This window comes from Mesoplodon bidens (assembly GCF_964165515.1).
Source record: "Mesoplodon bidens genome assembly, chromosome: 6".
Lineage (NCBI taxonomy): Eukaryota > Metazoa > Chordata > Mammalia > Artiodactyla > Ziphiidae > Mesoplodon > Mesoplodon bidens.
Window position 1 is genome coordinate 12,761,230 of NC_138162.1, and position 20,962 is coordinate 12,782,191.

Here is a 20,962-nt window from a genome sequence, read left to right on the forward strand (position 1 = left end):
TCTCTTTTTTTTTTTTTTTAAGTTTATTTATTTATTTATTTAATTAGTTTCTGCTTGAAGTTTTATCTAGCTTTATAATTTACAGTAAATCCTCCATTCGTGGAACTCCTAATTTTTCTTTTTACTCTTTGCCTCATTTGACACTTAACTGCATATTGCCTTGTGATTCCTCTCATTTTCCTCTCTTGTATCATTATTTCATCTGCAGAGTGTGGCAAAGTTCACCGGTGTGGGCTGTCACAGCTACTGTCCTCAGTGTGGGGCGCTGCTCTATCCTCCCAACCCCATTCCCCCAAAAGAATAGAGAGCAGGGACTCAAGTAAGTATTTGTGTACTCATGTTCATAGCAGCATCATTCACAATAGCCAACAGGTGGAAACCACCCAAATGTCCATTGTCAGATGAACGGATAAATACAATGTGGTCCATTCACACCATGGAACACTATTCTGCCCTACAAAGGAATGAAATTCTGATAATGCTACAACAAGGATGAACCACGAAGGCGTTAGGCGGAGTGAATAAGCTAGACACAAAGGGACAAATATTGTATGATTCCATTTTTATGAGGTAATTAATCCAATTCATATAGACAGAAAGGAGAACGGGTAGTTCACAGTCTGGGGGAGGGCAGACGGGAGTTAAGAGTTTAATGGGTACAGAGTTTCAGTTTGAGAAGACGAAAAAGTTCAGGAGATGAATGGTGGTGATGGTTGCACAACAATGCGAATGTATTAACGCCATTGAAGGCTATACCTAAAAATGGTTAAAATGATACATTTTATGTTATGTGTATCTTACCATAATTTTTTAAATGACAGTATGAAAAGGGTTGGTTAATGTCCTCAACTCAACTGCAAATCTGCAGGCTTCTCCACGGCCTCCCTATGCCATTGGGAGCTCCCTGAGAACAGGGAAACGTGTCTCCCCTCTCAGTCTGGGGCTCTCCCAGGACCAGAAAGGGATTTCTTCAAACGGGGAGCTAATCCTTGAGAGCTTGGACTTGTCATGTCCATCATCAGACTGAGGTGCTTCCTGATGGTGGAGTTGCCTAGAACGGGTGAGGCTGTGCCTCCTCCATCAGACCGGGAGTTATCCCAGTGAGTGTGTACGGGGTGGGGGAAAGTGGGCTTCGTGTTTGAAATTGTTGTCTCTCCGGCCCAGCCCCTGGGCTCAGGAGCCCCGCAAGCGCCCAACGGCTTTCTGCCCTCAAGCTCAACTCCAGCCTCTCCCCTCCAAGTTCCGCGGGCTCAGAACGCCGGCGGGTTCTCCAACTGGGCGGGCGGAGGCCGCTTCCGCCCTCTTCCAAGATGGCCGCCTCCTCTGCGACAGAAACGGTCACGTGAGCACCCTCGCCTATGAGGTCCCCGGGGCTGGGTCGGCGATTGTCCCTTGCCGGGCCCCGTCCCGAGTCGGCTACTGCCCTTGTCAACCGGAGCCTGAGAGATCATGGCAACGGCCTCGGGCGGGGAGAGCGTGGCTGCGGCAGCTGCGGCAGCGGCGGCAGTTTGGTCGCGGGCCGGGCCGGCGGAGCGGCGGCGGCGGCGGCGGCAGCACTGGCGCTGGCACCGGCCTTGAGCACCATGCTGCGTGGCAGACCCGAGAGGGAGCTGGAGGCCTGGTGGGAGGCGGAGGCCGTGGCCGCGGCCAAAGCGCATGCGGCGAAGGAGCAGGTCCGCGTGGACCCGGGCGCTGCCGGGGAGCCGGAGCGCAAGGCGGCGGAGGAGCAGCCCAAGGAGCCGGCCCCGGCGCAGCCCCGCGCGGCCGAGGAGGGCGACGCCCGCGTCCCACCGCCGCCGCCGCCCACGCTGCCCATGTACCAGGCGAAGCCGGTGTCGGCGCAGGGCCTGTACCCGCACGGGAAGTCCAGGAGCAAGAGCCGTAGCTGCAAGCGGAGCTCGGACCGGTCCGAGGAGTACTGCTCTCCGCGGCCTGTCACCGTGGACAGCTCCAAGGCCAGGACCTCCCTGGACGCCCTGAAGATCAGCATTCGCCAGCTCAAGTGGAAGGAGGTGAGGCCCGGCCCGGCCCGGCCGCGTGGGCACAGGGGGGTGGACCGGACGACCTCAGAGGAGACGGACGGCCCAGGCCAGGTCTGAGGGCCGAGCTCCTGCTGTGCGCCACGCTTGTCAGCCGCAAACCGCTCATCCTTCAAAGCCTAGCCCCCAAGTCACTTCCTCAAGACGGCTCTAGACCTCTCCAGGTCAAGTTAGCCACTGCCTCCTCTAGCTCCCCTGCAGCTCCCCTCCAGCTCCATGGTCTCCAGCCATCAGCGCTGGCCTTCCCACATGGTAGATATTTGTTTATATGTCTGCTCCCTCCACCAGTTTTTGAGTCCCCGGAGGCCTGGATCCTCTCTCTGTCTTTCACTTCTTCCTTAAGTTATATTTGTTTAGCATTTACTGGGTGACCCTTGGGGCGCTTGAACCGTTTGTACTTTGGAGGCAGGCAGACCCTAGTCTCAGCACCCTGCCACTTAGCTCTGTGACCTTGAGCAAGTTGCTTCACCTTTTCAGTCTATTTCCTTCTCTGTAAAGTGAGGCTAATAAAACCTATCTCATAGTTTTCTTAGTATTAGAAGACTCGCCGCTTATTGTAGTATAGCCCAAGTGTGCAATAAATGGTAACTAATCTTACCACCTACTCCTCTCTCTCTTCCACCATCATTATCACCATCACATCACCATTAGCATCATTGTCATCAGTGTAGGCACTGTGTTTTATGTTTCAAGGCTTGGCTTATAGCAGGTGTCAGGAAGTGGTGGGTGAAAGGGTGAATGAAGGAATGGGTTATTTGTCTCTGAACTCATTTTAGACCCGGTGGGGGTTGGGATGAAGCACCAGTGACATCCAGAGATATCTGTTGCAGTTGGCGGAGTGGATAAAGCCATTTGACTTTATTTGCAGCACCTAACGTTATTTAATGTGCTTTTGGGAGTGTCAGGATTGTGGTTTGGGGTAGTCGCATCTGGAGGCTTGGACCCAGATGGTCTGCTGATGGTACAGGATCTGTAGCAGGCAACGCGAGGACACAGGTCCTTAGCCCTGGGTCTTAGCTATGGTAGAAGTTCAGGAATGGTTTAATGAAGTTGGAACATGCAGAGAGATAGCCACAGAAAGGATTGATGAGGTCAGAGGGCTGATATCCCAGCAGAAGGGGTCCTGTGGTTTGGAGGGCAGTCACGAATCAGGCAGGGCAGACTTCCAAGTAGGGAGGTGTTAGCCATTGGGAAGTCTGATTCCAGGGGTCAGGGCCCCCCAGCCTTGGGGCTTGGGGTTCAGGGGAGGACTTTGATGCCTATGAAACCTGGAGAAAGTGAGGGAGGCTCCCAGTACTAGGTGTCTGGGTTTCGGGACAGGGTCCCAGGTCCAGACCAGAGATATGAGGACCAGAGCAAGATAAACTTGGAGAGCCTATCAGTACTATAGTCCTAATGAAGGGAGGACCCAGGAACTGAGACCAGGCCACAGAATTAAGGAAGACTGATTGGCCCAAGCCTGTGCTTAGCTTAGCCCTGGGGAGGAGAGAGACGCAAAACTGGCCAGATCTCAAGTGATGGAGCCACACGGACTCAGAAATCAGCAATCACACATGCTGGGCCAACTTCATTCACTCATTCCGTGAGTGTCCATAGTGTCCACTATGGATGTTGGGCCCTGCGAATCAAAGATGCTTAAGATGTAACCCTTGCCTTCAAGGACCTCCAAGTTCAGTAGGAGGTAAGACACAAGTAAAGAAATCATTGCAGTAGTTACAGGGCCTTTGCTACTGCTTCTTGAAATGCTCTTTTCCCAGCTATTGGCATGGCTTACTCTGTTACTTCAGATCTCTGATCAAATGCCACCTCCTTGGAGAGGCCTTCCCCCAAGATCCCTCCACTCTTCTTTATTTTTTTTTTTCATAGCACTGAACTCTAGTGACATTATATTTTGTATTGTTTATTGTCTGTTTCCCTCAGTAGAATGTAAGCTCCATGAGGACAGGGGCTGCCTGTATCTACTGCTGTATCCTCAGGTGCTTCGCACATAGAGGTGCTGAATAAATATTTGTTGACTGGATGAACACCTTATGTGATGAGCGTTTCTCTGTGTAAAGGCATACATGCTATAGGAGATAGAGGGGGGCCATGTCAGGGCCAGGTGCTGGAGGAGAGAGCCCTGAGCTGAGTGCTGAGAATGAGTTGGCATTATGTAGGGGTCGTCGACTTTGGATCCCTGGCCGAGGGAGTGGGATGGACCAAGCAGAGGTGCATTTGGGGCTTTGCAGGTAGTTCAGTAGGGCTGAGTCATAGAGTCGGGGGCAGAATGGTGAGAGAGGGGGCAGGAGGGGTGAGCAGGGGTCAGATCGTGTGCTACGCTGTGGAATGTGGATTGTTTTGGAAGCCTACATGAGCCACTACAGAATCTTAAGTGTCTTCTGTTTATCTGCTGTGCTACTTTGGCAAGTGAGTTAAATTCTTTAGGCCTCAGTTTGCCTGTCTGTCAAATGGGGTTGGGTCAGTGGTTCCCAGTCTCCTTACTGCTATAGCCACATAATGGTAATGTGAGTCTGTGTGTGGCCCTTGCACAGGTGAACCCGGTGGGGTGAGCAGTTTACAGGGCGCTACCTGTAACTGCCTCCTCCAGCCCCAGTCCTGCCTGTTCTGCTCAGAAAGCGTGTTGGCATGTAAGTGGAGATGCTCATTCTAGTAATTTTAAAACATAATTCACTCACAACAAGACTTTACTATTAGACGTGTGATTATTTAAGTAGTCACGCTTCCCTATTCGTCTGTGAGGTCCTGAGGACAGGAGTGGTGTCTGACTTGTGTCCCTGATGCCCAGCAGATGGCGGGTGATCCATAAATGAATGAATGACTGACTTGCAACAGAGCTCACATCTCATCTTGACACCATAGAATGTGGAGTTTGAAAAGTGCCAGACTGGGTAAACTTTGAAGTTCCTTCCAGCTTTAAACAATGGTCATGGTATTCTTAGTACCTACCACAAAATTGGCTGCATGACAAGTAACATATATGTAAACTGGGTACTAACAAAATGTAAACACAGCCTCCCCAGGCCTCAGTTTCCCCATCTGTTACAGGGGTGCTGTTGGAAAAGGTCACCTCTAACGCTCAGCACTGGTATTCTAGGAGCAGGAAGTCTGCTGGGGGCTGGGTTGCAAGGAACTGAGCTGCAGTGTCCCTTGTATGTCATGCTGTGCTGTCCCTGCAGGATTTGGGAGTCCCTAGCTGGCTGGCTTTGGCACGAGTTGGGCAGTAGCCCAGGCAAGAAATAAGGTTATGAGCACCAACCAGTGTGAAAGCTCTGTGTCTCCTTTTGCGAGTGAGTGGGAGGGGCTCCACCATCCGGCTATTCAGCAGGGCAGCGCTCAGCCAGCATGGGAGTCCAGACGTTTGCTCAGCTACAGGCCACAATCTCCCTTCTTTCTCCACTCTTCTCTTTTCTGCACACACTTAACGACGATAACGATAACAGTGATAATGAACAGCAACTATGATGAAGCCTTCCACAGCCCTTCCCCCGTGCCAGGCACTCTTCTAAGTGCTTTACATGTAGCCAAGGAGTTGATTCTCCCAACAACCAATAAAATAAATGCCCTTTTGTCTCCATTTTACGCAGGAGGAAATCGAAGTACACAGAAGTTAACGTGTTCAAGGTCCGACAGCTGGTAAGGGGCAGGGCTAGCATTTGAAACAGGTTTCCACTTGAAACCAGCCTCCCATTCTGTGCCCTTCCCACTGCTCCCTGCTGGCTGATACTGGCGGACCCTGGGTCAGGGGTGGCATAGGCGTGACAAGTCCCTCCTTGCCCTCCAGGGATAGACGTGCATACAGACAATTGCAGTCCAGCCTGGGAGTTGAGTGGGTAAATGGCATTCCATACAGAATAGGAGCAAAGGCGGGGAGATCCGGTTTTATATGCAGGATGGGGTGACGGTGGCTTAGAGAGCGTGTGGAGAGCAGAGAGAGATGAAGAAGGAGGCAGGTTGGAGGACGTCGAAGGCCATGCCGAGAGGCTTGCACTTCTGGCTGAACATAATCTCAGATTCTTGCCATATATAGACCGAGCTTCCCTTGCCCACTCTGCAGTCTCAAGGGCCCCACGCCAACTCTCTGAAATGATTCAGTTGTCAGTTGTAACTCCAGTCAGGTCTAATGCAATGGGCCCACCGTGCTAAATTTGTTTATCAAAGGACAGTTCACAAATGTTAGCTCTGTAAATTTGTAGGTAAGACGAAAGTTTATTCTAGAAGAGCAAAATCATGTTTATAGAGTCAGCGTGAAGTTGCAACGTGAGAGGGATGGTTTCCGGCTCATAGTCGATGTTCAGTAAATATTTACGGAACTGTATGGTCCTCTTCCAATCGTGTGAGCCTCTCTCCCCCTCTCCTGTATATTCTTTTTGCAGTTCTGACACCCTCATTAGAGAAAACCTTAGGGAAAAGACACCATGGAGGATAGATGCCACTGTTGTTGCGAGCTGCCCTCCTTGGAGATGTCGGTTGTGTATATGTGCGCAGTGGTGCCAAGGACACCAGCTAACGTGAATGAGGGCACTGAGAGATTTGACAGAGGGACCTTTGTTGATAATAGTTGGCATAAGCCCCATCCCAAGATCTGTTACAGTGTGAACTCTTGGTTTGAGAGTGTCCAAATCAAGTGCTGTTTTCTGAAATGTATCCAGCCTTTCTTCAGAACATATATATATACTTATGCTATCATCCTATTTATAACTTGTACTATGTTAGTTACTGTTTATGAAATATCGTATTATGTGCTAGGCATCGTTCTAAGTGCTTTATACTCATTAAAACTTGTGTAAAATGTTTATTATGGATTATTTAATCCTCACAGCAACCCTCTGAAGTGGATCCCCTTATCATTTCCAGTTTACAGATGAGGAAACTGAGGTTGAGAGGAGGTTAGTTCAGGGGTGAGCCCAAGTTCACACAGGTAACAAGTGGCCGAGCCATCCAGGGCCTGTGCTTGTAGCCAGGATGCCATCCTATACTGTCTTCTTTGCTAATCCTTTGCTGAAATCCACCCTGCAAGGAGTTACTCTATTTTCATTATTCCCAGATAACCATTGAAGAAACTGAATTGGGCACAGCAAGTAAGTGGGAGGGTCAGGGTTCAAACAGTCTGTCTTGTTCCCAAGCCCACTTTTCAGTATGTTTTATCATCCTCCACTTCTTAGCCCTCCCATTCCTCATCTGACTCATAACTCTGAAATGGCAGTGGTGTCACTTAGAACCAGGAGGGTGATATTGCAAACAGGACTTAACGTAAAACACATTGAAATGTATCCTGCCTGGCAGAGGGAGCATTTGGTGTCTGCACCTTGCAAATCCTATCTCATTGCTGCCCACGAGGGAGAAGAGATTCTGGTGCATCTGACTTGCCGAGTGGCCTTGCTCCTCTGCAGGATGTGAGCCTGCTGCATGAACTGCTGTGTCTCAGACTCTTTGTGGAAGAAGGCAGATTAGAAAATGGAGAACTGTGTAGTTTGACATTCCTCCCTTTCTCATTTTAATGATAGTCATCGCGAGATTTCCTTTCCATTTTTTGAAAACAGCCTTACATTTAGGGACGGTTTATAACCTACTCCATCAGATGTTTGCCTTCAGTAGACACGTTATTTTAACGCCTAGTCCACTAGAATTTTTCCTTTGCAAGTTAAGCTTGTCACACCGTAAAAATCACAATTCACTGCCACTCTTATACAATATATATAATAGATTCATGAATCCACACTAATGCCTTAGAGTCCTCTAAAAGATAGTAAATTCCAGGAGCTCATATTCAAGTTCTATAACTACTACAAATAAAAATATTGGTTTTTAAGCAGGTGTTAAAATTGTGTGAGCAGTTTTCTGTGTTATATAAACATGCCCTCTGTTGTAAATAGCCTCGATTTTCTTAGCATTCTGGGTTCTGGTTTTGTATCAGCAGAAGTTGAGTGCAAAAATTCAATCATATGTTTTCTTTTTCTTTTAAATCTGTTCCTTGAAAAGAACATATTGTGAAAGTAATTGGCCACTCTTTTAAGTGGCTTCTCTAGTGTGCAAGTATTGTGTTCCGGAGCTGGTGTGGACTTTGAATTCAGACAGATGAGTTAAAAATGCTTGCCACTAATTACTTATGTGACCAAGCCAGTTGGGTACTGCATACAGAACCACTCTGAGCGTTGATTCTTCATCTGTATCGGTGGGCTAGTGATGCCTCTCTTGCAGAATTCTTGTGAGATTAAATGAGGGGATGTATGTAAAGTGCCTTAACCCAGTGCTTGGCACATTGTCTGTATTCAGTTAAGGTTACTTTTCCTTCTATTGGGTAACTATAGACATTGATTATTTGATCTATATATATTTTTAAACTAGAAAACAACTAGTATAGAATTTCATCTGCGTATATAGGTTACTGGTTAAATAGACATGACCAGCTCATTTGAATCATTTAACAAATACTTTGAGGCCTACTTTGTGCCAGGCTATATTTGGGTTCTTGGGATACAGCAGATAACAAAACCACCCAGAGACCTCTGCAGGATAAGGGAGAGTTAAATTTTTTGCATGAATGTCAATGTGATGTATTTTAGGTTTAAAAGTTTTTAAATAACACTGATTTAAAGTTCCTTTCTTTTAAAATCAATTATACTTTTAAGGTTTCACGAGTTCAATTGAATTTTTTTTAATTTATTTTATTTTTAAATTTATTTTTGGCTGCATTGGGTCTTCATTGCTGTGCGCGAGCTTTCTCTAGTTGCGGCCAGCGGGGGCTACTCTTCGTTGTGGTGCGCGGGCTTCTCATTGCGGTGGCTTCTCTTGTTGTGGAGCATGGGGTCTAGGCACGCGAGCTTCAGTAGTTGTGGCATGTGGGCTTAGTAGTTGTGGCTCTCGGGCTGTAGAGCGCAGGCTCAGTAGTTGTGGCGCATGGGCTTAGTTGCTCCGTAGCATGTGGGATCTTCCCGGACCAGGGATCGAACCTGTGTCCCCTGCATTGGCAGGCGGGTTCTTAACCACTGCGCCACCAGGGAAGCCCCTTAATTGAATTTTTTAAAGCCTCTATTCTGGACCTGGTGCCTGTCTCATCATACTCTCGTATATTAACTATATATGTCACCATGGGAAATTTACTTTAGCTATTCAAGTGACATCAGTACTTAACTTTTGTGTTCATAAAACAAATAAGGAGGTTGTTGATGTGAATGTATCCGTTAGCTGTATAGAAGAGAAGCAGATCCCCTGGGCTGACTCCTTACTTTCACCCCTAAGCAGCCCTCTCCACTGACCCTGGAAGGTCCATACCAGGTATGGGTTTGAATCTTGGCTCTGTGGCCCTGGGCAAGTTCCTTTACCTCTCTGAGCCAAAGGTTCCTCATCTCTAAGAATGAGCATAAAACCATGGTAGGCTTGTGAGGATTAATTCTGAAAATCTTTGAAGTGCCCGGTGCTTTAAAGTAAGAATACCTGTTGGTTTGGCTTTCCCTCCAGTGAATTTCTATGACACCTTAATTCAATTTTATAATAGAAAATTGATTGGTGTGAACAGGCAAATAACCTTGCTGTTGCTTTAATCAGTTTGGAGCCCCTCCTTCCCACGTGGCTGCTCCTCCACAGCCCAGTCACTCCCTGAGATCCCTCCACGAAGGCTGTGGTTTTGTCAGAGAGAGCGATGGTCTTGTTTCTCTCTTCCAGGTGGACTAACATCTCTCCTTCCGCATCACCTCAAATCGGGCCCTGCCTTAACAGCTGCCTCGGCCGCCATTTGTGTACATGTTTGTTTCTCTGGGTGTTTTGGAACCGTTATCTAGAAATTTTTTTTTTTTGCGGTATGCGGGCCTCTCACTGTTGTGGCCTCTCCCGTTGCGGAGCACAGGCTCCGGACGCGCAGGCTCAGCGGCCATGGCTCACGGGCCCAGCCGCTCCGCGGCATGTGGGATCCTCCCGGACTGGGGCACGAACCTGTGTCCCCTGCATCGGCAGGCGGACTCTCAACCACTGCGCCACCAGGGAAGCCCCGTTATCTAGTAATTTTTACAAATGCTGCCTAAGTCCTGGCGGGCATTTCTGACAGCTTCTTCTCTTCCCCCATCTGCTTCTATGTCATCTGAGTAAAACCTTAGCATCCTTAATGGAGCTGGAAGAATAGGGCGGTTTGTCTCGCGTGCTGTCATCCCTAAGTATAGTGTTACTTTTCAAAGAAGCCCTTCAATCTCTCTGCCTAGAACTCTTACAAAGGCCAGTTTTCATATTTTGTTCGTTATGGTCACAGGGGGATTTTATTTCTCTTTGTGTCAGAACTGTGGTTATTGGAATTTTAAAAAGTAACAATGTAAAAACTTCTGGACATCTTAGATTATTTACAAATACCTTTTGTTCAAATTCCAAAAACAATATGTGCTTATGAAAATTTATACAATTCCCAAGTATGTAAAATAAAACCCCAAAGTCCCTCCGACCCCATTCCCTGCCCTTCCCCTCTCCCATTCTCATTCTCCTCTTAGGGTAACCCCAAGATTACAGTTTGGTATGTACCTTTCCAGATTTTTTTTTTCGTATTCCTATATGTATCAGGACCACTAAATTGTGCTGGAGTATCAAACAACCACAAACTATCAGTGGCTTACTACAACAAAAGTTTCTTTCTTGCTCCCACCTAGGGGGTTGATGAGATTTGGGATGGAGGTGGGGCGAGAAGGGGCTCCCGCTATCTTGGTTATTCAGAGACCCAGGCTTCCAGCTCAGCACCTGCTTCAGTGAGTCACCGAGAGGAAGGGAACGTGATACATTCTGCACTGGCTTTTAAGCCTTCTACCCCGAGGTGATTCTGCTCACATTTCATTTGTCGAAGCAAGATACATAGCATGGTGAACTTCAGAGGGGCTGGGGCATGCAGTCCTACCATGAGAGTGTAAAGAGGAGAATCAGAACATCCCGCTAATGACCACCAACTACACATCATATGTACACATACAAGAGTTACATATATAGTATATAAATAGAAATAAAAACAATTTTCATTTTATTTTAAATGCTGACATTGTACAATATATATGGTATTTGGCAAGTTTTTCTTTAGCAATACCTCATGGACATCTTTCTCTGTTAGTACATACGGATTCATTTCATTTTAATAACAACCAAAGAGTCCATTCGATGGATGTACCACCATAAAATGTATTGATGGATGTGTTTCCATATTTTTTGTTTGCCGTTACAAAGAATGGTGCAGTAAACATCACCGTGTACAAATGCTTCTGTAGGATAAATTCCTAGGCATTGTTGGGTCAAAGGATACGTGTACTTTGTATTTTGATAGTTACTGTCAAGTTGCCGCCAGCAGTGTTTGAAAGTGCTCCTCCATGCATATCCTTTCCAGTGCTGCGTACTGTTAATCTACTAAATCTTTGCCAAACTGATAGGTAAAAATATGTGCTTTTAATATACATTTTTGTAATTCTCATCAGGGTTTGGCTTTTTGTATACATTTTTTAGTCATTTGTACTGCTTCATCTGTGAAATGCCTAAATGTGTTTTTGTTCATTTATCTTTTGGGTTGTTTATGTTTACATTTTGTATGTTTATGTTTTTCTTATTGGTTTGTAAATATTATGGGTAGTTACTTTTTGTCTCATTTGTGTTGTAAATCTTTTCCCCCTGTTGATATTTAAACATCTAATAATCATTTGCCTTGCGTGATCTACATTATTATAATTTAAAACATTTTTTTTCTTGCTATTTACTAAAAGCAGTCTTTATTTATTATTGACTTAGCTTAAGAAGGCAGAAGAAACATGCAATTCTGTCTTCAGGTACTATTAAACTCCTAGAGAATTAAGAGGCAGTGTGGAGGGCCTTAGAGTCTTACATTTCCAGGAACTAGATATTTTATGTGGAACTGTCACATATATTTATCTAAGTTGACTTTTACGTTGTGCAGTAAGCATGGTAGACCTTATTGTTTCTGTTTTACAGATGTCAGTGTGGTGTGGAATTAGATTTGGGTATGAATCCCCACCACTATTTGTTCTGTCACACGGGGCATCGTGATACTTGCTTTGTACGCTTGGTGTCCCATTTTAATAACATATGTAACCTGTATTCCAAAGTCAGAATGCGCTAAGTATGTGGTCTGTTTCACCTTTCCCACCATTCAAGGGTGTTAAGTGACACACAGCTCAGAACTTGAGGGTAGTGTCCTGGCTCTCAGGCCATGTCTTGTTACAGTGGATCATACTGTTTCTCTAAGTAGAGTATGATTTCCTGGCCCTTAGAAATAAGACCACTGGAAATTAGTGTTTACTGAAGGCATTCAGTGCAGGACTGGGCTTTGAGCCTGGCCGTTAGTTTTATTTAAAACCACATTTATCACTTATGTAAATAATCCTTGGGGACTTCCCTGGTGGCGCAGTGGTTAAGAATCCGCCTGCCAATGCAGGGGGCGCAGGTTCGATCCCTGGTCTGGGAAGATCCCACATGCTGCGGAGCAACTAACTCCGTGCGCCACAACTACTGAGCCTGTGCTCTAGAGCCTGTGAGCCACAACTACTGAGCCCGCGAGCCACAACTACTGAAGCCTGTGTGCCTAGAGCCCGTGCGCCACAACTACTGAGCCAGCGCTCTAGAACCCGTGAGCCACAAATACTGAGCCCGCGTGCCTAGAGCCCGTGCTCCACAACAAGAGAAGCCACCACAATGAGAAGCCGGCGCACCACATAGAAGAGTAGTCCCTGTTCACCACAACCAGAGAAACCCCGCATGCAGCAACAAAGACCCAATGCAGCCATAAATAAACAAACAAACAAACACACCTATTAAAAAAATAATCCTTGTACATTGTTTAAAATATTAAAATTTTGCAAAAAATTGAAAACCCCATTTGTAATCCCACCACTGAGTGCAATGACTGTTTTTTTAAAGGTTTTAATATTTAATTAAAAACCCAATTAAACAATGAAACGTTATTATTAGTAACTAAAAACAATTCAAACCCCTAAATATTTATAGTGCTTGTTTTGCAGTGGTGGGATTCTCTCTCTCTTTTTTTTAATCAGTGTATTTTATTTTATTTTTAAGTTGAAGTATAGTTGATTTACAATATTAGTTTCAGGTGTACATCATAGTGATTCAGTATTGCAATGACTTTTTATTTTGAAGGATTTCATTTCAGTATTTCTTCTAGGCATAAATTTTTATATTTTACAAAGCTGATATAATTTTGTTATATTAACATTAATGCCCACATTGTAATTTAAACCTTTTTCACACTATACAAATTTTTCACAAATGTCATTTTAATTGCTTCCAAATATCTCAGTGAAATATTTTTCATTATTTATTTTCATATTATTAAATGTTTAGATTGATTCATTTTTGAAAAAATTTGTGGTTTACTTTTTTCCCTATATTTCACATTGATTTAAGACAACTTTCCAGAAATGAAATAATTAGGTTAAAGGGCATATACCTTTTAGGGCTTTGGAATGTATTGCCAAATTGCTTTCCAAAAAAGTTGTAGCAGTTAATATGCAACAGTGTATGAGAGTTCCTGTAAGTGCTTGCTTTTGAAGAATACAATGACAAATATTGGGGAAGAGAGTGAAATAAATGAATCTTCTCTCTGTCTTTAGCAAATCTAATTCTAATAATCAGTGCCTAGCTCAGCGCAGGGCATTTTGACATGGCTATTTTGGTGTAGTCATTACATCTAAATTGAAATAGCCATATCAAAATGTAAGCCACTTTTGAATTTTAAAATAATGTATTCAGTGGACATGTTTGAGTTTCTCCCCATCATCGACCCTCTCCCTGCATCTGATTCCTTACTCCGTCCCTGTTCTTCTATAGATGAGGTAAGACTTAAGCATTTTATGTACAGTTGAGCAAAGAAACTGCTGGAAGTCTCAATAGGTTATTTCTTAGGTTTTGTCAAAAATATCTCATATGAAAAAAGGATACATTAAGAGCTGTGTTCAAATGTCTATTTCTTAGGTTTTGTCAAAAATATCTCATATGAAAAAAGGATACATTAAGAGCTGTGTTCAAATGTCATATGCCATCATTAGCCATTAGGGAAGTGAATATCAAAACCACACTGAAATAACACTTTGTACCCACTAGGATGTCTATAATAAAAAAGACAGATAATAAGTGTTGGTGAGAATGTGGAGAAATTGGAACCTTCATACTGGTGGGAAAGTAAAATGGTGCAGCCATTTGAAAAACAGTTTGGCAGTTCCTCAAAATGCTAAACACAGAATTACCCCATGCCAGCAATTCACTCCTAGGTATACACCCAAGAGAACTGAAAACATAGGTCTACACAAAAACTTGTACACTAATGTTTATAGCATCATTATTCACAATAGACAAAAAGTGGGAACAACCAAAGGTCTATCAGCTGAAGGATAAATAAAATGTGGAATATCCATACAGTGGAATAGTATTTGGCCATAAAAAGGAATGAAATACTGGTACATGCTACAACATGGATGAGCCTTATAAGCGTGTTATGTGAAAGAAGCCAGGCACAAAAGACCATATATTATGTGATTCCATTTATATGAACTGTTGAGAATAGGAAAATCTATAAAGATACAAAGTATGTTAGTGGCTGCCTAGAGCTGGGTTGAGGGAGGCTTTTGATGGGAGAAGTGGGGAGTGACTGTTAAGATTTCTTTTTGGGGTGATGAAAATGTCCTTAAATCAATTGTGGTGATGGTTGCCCAACTCTGTGACTATACTAAAGAATGTTGAATTGTACAATTTAAATGGGTGAATTGTATGGTCTGTGAATTATACTTTAATAAAGCTGTTGAAAAAATGCCATATGCTTATCCAGTTCTCATCATTGAACAGTACTTATCTCCTGGGTAGTAACTGGAAATATGTTTCAGGAACTTAAATCAATCAAGTGCCCCTGTTAATTCTGCATGTTAATTCTGTGCTGCCAGATTGCCTGTCAGTGGTACATGGGCTCCTTGGACACCTGTGTCTAACAGAATCTTGCCCTGGTGGCATAAAGTAGTGGCAGCTGTAACAGCACTCCAAACTTTCATCATAAGAGGGAGGGTTTTTTTTTGGGGGGGGGTGGAAATTCAAACATTTGCCTGAAGAATAAAGTTAGGGCTCATTATGGAGGCTCCATATGAAGCCTTCCACTGATGCAATGTAGCATGGCAGTTGAAAGTATGGGCTTTGGAGCCACACAGATAATGGTTTTGAAACAACACACTGTGTAACACTGGGAAAATTTTACTCTGAGCCTCAGTTTCTTTATCTATAGAATAGGCATAATACAGTCACACCTCATGGAGTTGTTTGTTGCCAGAATAAAAAGATATAATCATGTAAAGTACTTAGCCTATAAATACCTGGTATGGTTGAATTTTTTTTTTTTTTAAGCCCTGCCTTCCCTGGCTCTTAGCCTCATTCTTCCATCTTCAAAGGCACCAGTGTTGCATCTCTCTGTGCCTTTATTCAGTAGTCAGGACTTCCTCTGACCACAGACAGGAAATGTTCTCTCTGATTTTTAATTAATTAATTAATTAATTAATTAATTAATTAATTTTGGGCTGTTTTGGGTCTTCATTTCTGTGTGAGGGCTTTCTCTAGTTGTGGCAAATGGGGGCCACTCTTCATCGCAGTGCGCGGGCCTCTCACTATCGCGGCTTCTCTTGTTGCGGAGCACAGGCTCCAGATGTGCAGGTTCAGTAGTTGTGGCTCACGGGCCTAGTTGCTCCGCGGCATGTGGGATCCTCCCAGACCAGGGCTCGAACCCGTGTCCCCTGCATTAGCAGGCAGATTCTCAACCACTGCGCCACCAGGGAAGCCCCAGTTGAATATTTTTAAGTTAACATTTGCCCCTAAGCTTCTCTAGACTCACTTCACATTTTGCATGCCTTGAACTTTATCTACTGCCGACACCGCACTGCATGTGGTTATCTTGAACCTTCGTGCTGTGCCATTCCTCTTTACCTTTGTTCATATTTTTCCTTCTCCTTACTTAGAATGTCCCCTTCCTTTCTTTCGCTAACTTACACATTCTTCAAGGATCTCAATTTGATTAGTTTTGCCAAAGAAGCAACTTTTGGCTTATTGATCCATCTCCATTGTATCTTTGTTTTCTGTTTCATGGCTTTCTGCTCTTTATTTCTTTTCTTCAACTTTTTGAGGTTTATTCTGTTCTTTTTCTGACATTAGGTTGGATGCTTAGCCTATCTTTTCTAATAAAAGCATTCAAGACTACAAACTTGTCTCTAGATACTGCTTTAGTTGCACCCACAAGTTTTACTATGTAGCATTAAAAAAGTCACCTTTTAGTTCTACGTATTTTAAATTTTCATGAAAATTTTTTCTTTGACCCATGGGTTATTTGAACTGTGGCTTTTTAGAGTTTCTAAACATATGAGGTTATTTCTACTTATTTTATTATTAATTTCTAACTTCACTGCAGTGTGGTTAAAGGATGTTCTTCCTTTTTTAATTCTTTCCTCCCTTCCTCATGCCCTCCATCTTCATTTTGTTTTCCTTTTTTTTTTTTTTTTTGCTTTATAGCCTAATACATGGTCATGTTCTATGTGTGCTTGAAAAAAGTGTATGTTCTCTAGTTACTGAATGCAATATTTTACATATGTACATTAGATTAACTTGTGGATTGCACTCCACAAATTTTGTAGTCCTAATATTTTTGTCTGATCTATTCATTACTTAAAGAGGTATATTTACATTTCCCTGTATGATTATGGATTTCATATCATTTTACATTGAGTTTTTTCTTTTTCCATTTCACCCTGTACTAGTCTGGAAGTTATACATTCTGTTTTTATTCTTCTACTGGTTATCTTAGAAAACTTAATATGCATATAATTTTGCAAAGTCTAGAGTTAGTATCTTCACTCTCCTCTTAACAAGACAAGGATCTTAGGATGCTTTCATTGTGGTTGCATCCCTCCTGACTTATGTGCTTTTGTTGTCCAGTATTTTACTTCTATCTTACTTTATCCTTTTTTTTTAACTTCACAAATTAGACCTTATTTTTATGTTACATAGTCTTGGTGTATTTTAGGTTTACCCACATGTTTACCATTTTCTTTGTTCATTATTCTATTTTACGACTCAGACCTTCCTTCTGAGGTCATTTTCTTTCTCCTGGAGTAATCTTTTAGAAGTTCCTTTAGTAAGGGACTATTTGTAATAGGCTATCAGTTTTTTTTTGTTTGTTTGTTTGTTTCGCGGTACGTGGGCCCCTCACTGCTGTGGCCTCTCCTGTTGCAGAGCACAGGCTCCGGACGCGCAGGCTCAGTGGCCATGGCTCACGGGCCCAGCCACTCCGCGGCATGTGGGACCTTCCCAGACCAGGGCACGAACCCGTGTCCCCTGCATCGGCAGGCGGACTCTCAACCACTGTGCCACCAGGGAAGCCCTAGGCTATCAGTTTTTATTTGTCCAAAATTACCTTCATTTTGCCCTCACTCTTGAGAGATAGTGTTGCTGCACATACACTGCTAGGTTGATAGTTTTATGATCTCAGCCCTTTGAAGATATGCCACTGTTGGCTCACTTCCATTTTTGCTGTTGAGAAGTCAGCTCTCAGTCTGCTTTTTTCTTTTGCTCGTAAAGTGTCTTCTTCTTTCTGTCTGCCTCTAAAATCCTTTCTTTGTCTTAGATGTCTTCAGTGTCATGACTCCCTAGGTGAGGATTTCTTTTCTGCTTGGGATTTGTTGAGATTCTTGTCTCTGAGGTTTGTTATCTTTTATTAATTCTGGAAAATTCTCATCTATTTTCTCTTTCAGTATTATCAATCACCCAATCTTTCTCTTCTCTTCCTGGAGTAATGAGTTAAGTGTTTGTTGGACCTTTTTTTGATAGTGAGCTCGTGTTCCCTGCAACTTTAATCTCTGATAATTCTTTGAGGTTTGGGCTTAAAGTGAGGACTTTCATCTTTTGCAGATGCTTCAGAGGGCTCTACTTCCCCAGGACACTTAAAACTAAAGTTTAGGTCTTAGGCCTTTTAGGTTATTGGCGTAGCTGAATTCTGACTCCAGGCTTGCGTCAAGAAGGGGTTATGACGGTGCTCTGAGAGAGGAGACTCCTGTCCTTCTCTTTCCCCTTCCTGAGCCACGGACAAGACAAGGCAGATTTTCTTCTAGTTCACCCTCTGAGGATATGGCTTTGCAGATGGTCTGGCTGGATATGGGAGTTTCCAATGTGATGCTTGCCTTGCCGGCAGACATTCAGGGGCCAGACCACATGCAGAGGTTAGGCCATTGCCTATGTACACAGAAAAAGATAATTACACTTCCCTTTTAAAAAGTTCACCCCAGCTGCCCTACAGAGAATAGATTAGAGTTCCAGCGGGGAGGCAGAGGCAAGTTTGGATGCTATTGTAGACCCCAGGGGAGAGACGGTGCTGCCTGGGACAGCATGGTGCTGGGTGGGGAAGCTTATTGATTGAGATGGTCTGACTCTTCCCCTAAACTGTAAGGTATTCAGAGTGGCAGGGAGCTTGTCTTATTCATCTTTGAGTCCTTCATGCCTGGCACAGAGAAGGCATTCAGCAAATGTTAATTGAATTGAACTGTGTAATCAGTAATGGTTCTAGCGCTGTTTTTTTGTGACTGTTTTCTTTAAAGGGAAATGACATAAAGGCATTCCAGGCAGTGAACTCATCCTATCTCTGGCATTGTGAAGCTCAAGCCAGAAATAGAGAGCCAGCTGTTTGTCAGCCCCTGCAAGCCTTAGGTTTTAGCCAGGTTTACTTTCCATGATAGCATAGCTTTCTTTAGCCTCTGCACTTGTTCCTTTCTTACGGAATCTCAGATTCTATTTGAAACTACTTACATAAAGCCTTACCATCTTACTGGGCTTTTTCTCTAGGCAGGTTGCAAAGATGTCCCTCTAATGGTGTGTTATAACTGTGAAACCTTCTGACTCCTAAGACATTCTTTTTGGGAAAAAGTGTTCTGTGTCTAAGGAACAAATGGAGAGGCAAATGGTCCCTGCTGGGTGACAGTTTAATAAGCTTCAGCTGGCCGCTTAGGACTGTTCTAAGAGTGTATGCATTACTGTTCCATTAGAATGTGTAGAAGTATTTCTAGAAAGTACAGTGAAATAAAGCATACATATATGATTTTAAGTTCTGAGACCTTGAAGATCTTCATTTAAACAAATATATGTTGAATGTTTCCTGAGCCCCAAGCCCCATGCAAGGCACTGCCAATAAAGACACAATCAGACACCGTCCCTGTGCTTGAACCAGGATCACTCCTGGCCCATACTGTCCTTTTGTGTGAATTAGAAAAAGTTGCCCCCTCCTCAAGGAAAAAGATATTAAATTAGTCAATATATTATTTCCATTTCAACGACAAATTTGTTACGCAAATGGATTATTAAGGACAAATGAACATTGGTTATTAAATAATATTTACATGGTATCATAATGAAGTACTTACTGACTTAAACTTAGAATTCAGAAATATTCTGGCACAGTAGACAAACATCAGATGATTGAACTACAATATGAAACTTCAGATTTAACTAGTGCACTAATACCAATGAAGGATTTTTTTTAAAGTTGAAAGTAGGGAATTGCCTGGTGGTCCAGTGATTAGGACTCCACGCTTCCACTGCAGGAGGCCTGGGTTGCATCCCTGGTCGGGGAACTAAGATCCTGCATGTGGTGCGGTGTGGCCAAAAAAAAGAAATTAAACAGTTGAAAGTAGTCACCAATTATAACTCAGATGGGAAAATAGATCTTATTTAGAAATACAGTCTATTTTAGATTTTATTAGATCAGCAAAGTCTTTTGATAATCTGGTTTGTCAAAGGGGAACAATATATATTGTCCTGTTAAAATGAGACACTTGACTACTACATGCAAGAAAATTCTCATCATAAATATAAAATGGCCCAAACAAAATCATCTGATGGGGCTTCCCTGGTGGCGCAGTGGTTGAGAGTCCGCCTGCCCATGCAGGGGACACGGGTTCGTGCCCCGGTCCGGGAAGATTCCACATGCCACAGAGCGGCTGGGCCCGTGAGCCATGGCCGCTGTGCCTGCGTGTCCAGAGCCTGTGCTCCGCAGTGGGAGAGGCCACAACAGTGAGGCCCGCGTACTGCAAAAAAAAAAAAAAAAAAAAATCATCTGATGATGTTTATTTACCAAACCAGGATATTTCTGAATTCCTGGTTTAAATCAACAAATACTTTCATTACAATAATATGTAAATACTATAACTAATATTTGTTATCATGAATAATACATTTGTTGTAGAGTAAAATATATAAATATTAAATATGAAAAGTATTCCAGATATTAAAGATGCCTGCATGTGCACGGCATCACTGCATCCTTGTGCATGACTTAAAAGCCACACGTGGTGGCCTTGGGAGGCCCAGTCTTGGGGGTGCAGAGATAGCTGATGATTCCAACGCGCAATGCTAAGAGTTCTATTAGAAGTGTGCACGAAGTGTGCTGGGGGCCAGAGGGAAGCAGGCCAACCGGGAGGTATGGCAAATGCCAGTGCGTGTGAGAGGCACTCAGGTGAGTAAGGTGCATGGTCTTCTGGACATATTTCGGCTGTTGAAAGCCTGTAAGCCTTCTTTCTGGGTTCCTGCTGCATCCTGGAGAAGTGAGATAGCTGAGTTCCAGATTGGTGAGGTGTTTCTATTTTTAGATGGACTGTGTGGATCTCTCCTCCTGCCGGCGTCTTCTGTCTTCAGGTCTCTGCTCTCACGGCATGAATCAGCTTTATTCTGTGGCTTAACTTTTCTTTCTTTCCCTCCAGATTTCAGATTCAGCTCAAGGGCCATATCCGTCTTGTTTTTAATTGGCCCCTCACACTCCAGTGCACAATGCCTGGAATACTATATAATAAGCTTCTGACAGATATTGGCTGAGGTGATTTGTTCATTCATTCCTCGAACATTTCCTGAATGCTTACGTTGTGCCATGG

At 43.7% G+C, this 20,962-nt stretch overlaps 1 protein-coding gene across 3 annotated transcripts in view; it reads left to right on the forward strand.

The window, feature by feature from the left end:
• Positions 1–1,273: 1,273 nt before the first annotated feature.
• Positions 1,274–20,962, forward strand: part of TTLL11 (tubulin tyrosine ligase like 11) — a 249,721-nt gene continuing 230,032 nt past the window's right edge. For 2 of the 3 annotated variants that reach the window (XM_081238093.1, XM_081238094.1), the window contains exon 1: positions 1,274–2,012. In XM_081238093.1, the coding sequence (XP_081094219.1) occupies positions 1,359–2,012 (654 nt within the window). In that variant the 5' untranslated portion in view covers positions 1,274–1,358. The remainder of the gene's footprint in view (positions 2,013–20,962) is intronic. The other variant, XM_081238095.1, reaches the window with a different exon arrangement.